The 2,985-nt window shown below is 37.9% G+C and overlaps 1 protein-coding gene across 1 annotated transcript in view; it reads right to left on the reverse strand.

Annotated features, from left to right (window-relative positions):
* The window catches only part of EXD1 (exonuclease 3'-5' domain containing 1), a 37,189-nt gene that overhangs the window by 29,098 nt on the left and 5,106 nt on the right, over nt 1-2,985 (reverse strand). The window contains exons 2-3 of the mRNA XM_012649249.1: nt 1,519-1,576; nt 1,083-1,210 (exon numbers count right to left, since the gene is read on the reverse strand). Of these exons, the coding sequence (XP_012504703.1) occupies nt 1,083-1,210; nt 1,519-1,576 (186 nt within the window). The remainder of the gene's footprint in view (nt 1-1,082; nt 1,211-1,518; nt 1,577-2,985) is intronic.

Consider the following 2,985-nt stretch of genomic DNA (forward strand, 5'->3'; position numbering starts at 1 on the left):
AGGATCACTTGAGCCCAGGAGTTTGAGGTTGCTGTGAGCTAGGCTGATGCCACGGCACTCACTCTAGCCCAGGTAACAGAGTGAAACTCTGTCTCAAAAAAAAAAAAAAAAAGAAAGCAATAAAAAGATACAGATAATTGATTTTTTTCTTTTTAGAGATGGAGTCTTGCTCTGTCACCCAGGCTGGAGTGTAGTGGCCCGAACATAGCTCATTGCAGTCTCAAATTCCTGGGCTCAAGTGATCCTCCCACTCAGTCTCCAGAGTAGCTAGGACTACGGGTATGTATCACCAGGCCCAGCTAAGATAACCGATTTTTGACAAAGATGCAAAGGCAATTGAATGGAGAAAGTACGATCTTTTCAACAAATGGTGGTGGATAGATAGATATCTATCTATCTATCTATCTATCTATAAAACCTTGAATTATACCTATCATAGATAAAAATTAACTCAACATGGATGATAGACTTAAATGTAAAATCTAAAACTATGAAACATCTAAAGGAAAACATAAGAGATGTTCATTTAAAAAAAAAAAGAACTGGCCTATATGTTTTAAAAAATAAAAAGAAAATGAAAACATAGGAGAAAATCTTTGTGACTTTGAGTTAAGCAAATATTTCTTAGATATGACACCAAAAGTACAAGCCATAAATGAAAAAACAATGGGTAAATTGGACTTGATCATAATTAAAAATGTCTGCTCTTCAAAAAATACTTTAAGAGAATGAAAAGGCCAGGCATGGTGACTCATGCCTGTAATCCTGGCACTTTGGGAGGCTGAGGTGGGAGGATCGCTTGAGGCCAGGAGTTCTAGACAAGTCTGGACAACACAGCAAGACCCATCTCTACAAAAAATAGAAAAAATTAGCTGGGTGCGGCAGTGCTCGCTTATAGTCCGAGCTACTCGGGAGGCTGAGGCAGGAGAGTAACTTCAGCCCAGGACTTTGAGGTTGCAGTAAGCTATGATGACACCACTGTACTCTAGCCAGGGTGACAGCGTGACACTGTCTCAAAAAAAAAAAAAAATTTCTGAACCACAATAAAGAGAACCTAGAAAATTCAGAGCCCCAGTGCTCACCTGATGGGCTGTACTTGAGATTGTTCAGCAGGGAGGTGGTTGGTGCCTCAGGGTCAGGAGAAGCAGGCTCACATACATTTAGGTTTTCATCTTTCATTTTATCCATCCTGGTTCTTTCTGTATTTAGGCTATCCCTACAAAAAACAACACTCAGGTGAACTTGTTCTTTGTTGCTGATGCCATACACAGATTCTGCCACATCTTAATTGTAAGGACTGTGGTCCTCCATTAACTAAAGCATCCATTTATCCATTATTTACATTGACTTGAGGGTGCTATCTCTAAAGATGGAAGAAAACGTCTATACATTTCTTCTCATTTCCTATTTCCTTATGCCATTTTATGAATCAAGTAGCTAGTGAGTTAGAGTTAAGGCTTTCTACCCTAATGTGCACATTTTGGAAACATCATAATTAAGAAAATAATTCCATCATACCTAAGAGAAGATGGCTTTTCTCTCACTGCACCTTGCTCCACTTCATCCAGTAGTTCCACTGTAAAATAACCAATTGGCTTCCAGCAGAGTTTCCAATCTGAAAACAATTAACCACTCCCAACCACCACACATCCAGTTTGACTAGGTACTGCAAACAGTAATTGAAATTTCAGTCCATAGGGCTTTCATTGGCCAGCAATAAATAGAGCAGAAAAGACTATCCAATGTACTGATGACTCCCAATATCATGTCCTTACATAGCTTCTTGGTTATTCAGCAGGATTAGGAACCTCTCTACATATTCCCTTCACTCTTTTTGTTCCAGGGTGCCTTTGTTGTCTTTCACACTGGTTCTGGAGATTTTTTTCCCCACCCATCCCAATGATAAAGTACCTCCCCTCACTCACACTGTGTACTGTTTGAGAGTTTTTTCTTAAATCATTCACACATCTGTCCCTGCCATTCTCACAGGCTGGTGCATTAATAGTTCAGTGACATGAAAGGTAATGAAAGCTAAAATGGAAACCCCAAAAGAATTATAAGACAAATATTGCACAGAAATCCTGACATCATTTATTTTTAATCTAATTGTACAGGTAATATAGGGAAATATTGTATTTCATTGATTCTAACATGCACATTTTAAATAGCTCTGAAATTACTGTTTACAATATTAATAAATATATATGATAGTTTAACTGGCAGTTTCTTTTCCTTATGGTGCAAAAAGCAACAGTGTGTCTCATAATTAATAGCATCTTAGATTCAAGGAAGCATGTTTAGGTACTTTTCAAGGAAAAAGCCTCTCTCAGAGGGCCACTATGTTTTAAATGTCTCTTTTCTCTGCAATATCTAGAAGTGTTGAATCTGGGGCAGAGAAAAATAAAATTCAATAAAAATGCTCATTAGCTATTATTATCCTTCATCTTGACAATTCTTATCCAAGGTGCTTTTTGGAGGGACCTCTCCATGGCTGATTGGGCCACAGGGAAAAGAAAGAGAGGACCATCTTCTGAGCTTAAAAATTATGAACAAAGGCCAAGTCCTAGTAAAGAATTTAGGAAGAGATGAATTCCATGTGTACAGATTACAAAGCTGGTCAGTAATCAGCCTTCTTCTGAGCTATAAGGAGAAAGTAATAGTGATTCCTTTGCTTCTCTCTACAAACTCATCCATAGCCTAGCTTTGTTCCAGTCCAGAGCTTGGTTTTACTGCAAAGGTTTATAGTTAAAACACAGTTAAGAATTCCACTAGTACCACCACCATCAATTCCATTACAAAAAGGTATTCAAGGGACAGTGTTTATGGTAGCATACTCAGTGAGAAAGGATAGTTAGGTAGCTGTCCAAACTTGTGGAACTTGCAATGGCTCTGGATTTACAGTCGTTAATTTGGTGAGATTTTCATCTCCTCCTAAATTCTAGTTTTATCACAAAGCAAAGCAATTTTTTTTTTTTTTTTTTTTTT

The sequence above is a fragment of the Propithecus coquereli genome, unplaced genomic scaffold (genome assembly GCF_000956105.1).
Source record: "Propithecus coquereli isolate 6110/MARCELLA unplaced genomic scaffold, Pcoq_1.0 Scaffold3, whole genome shotgun sequence".
NCBI classification, from domain to species: domain Eukaryota; kingdom Metazoa; phylum Chordata; class Mammalia; order Primates; family Indriidae; genus Propithecus; species Propithecus coquereli.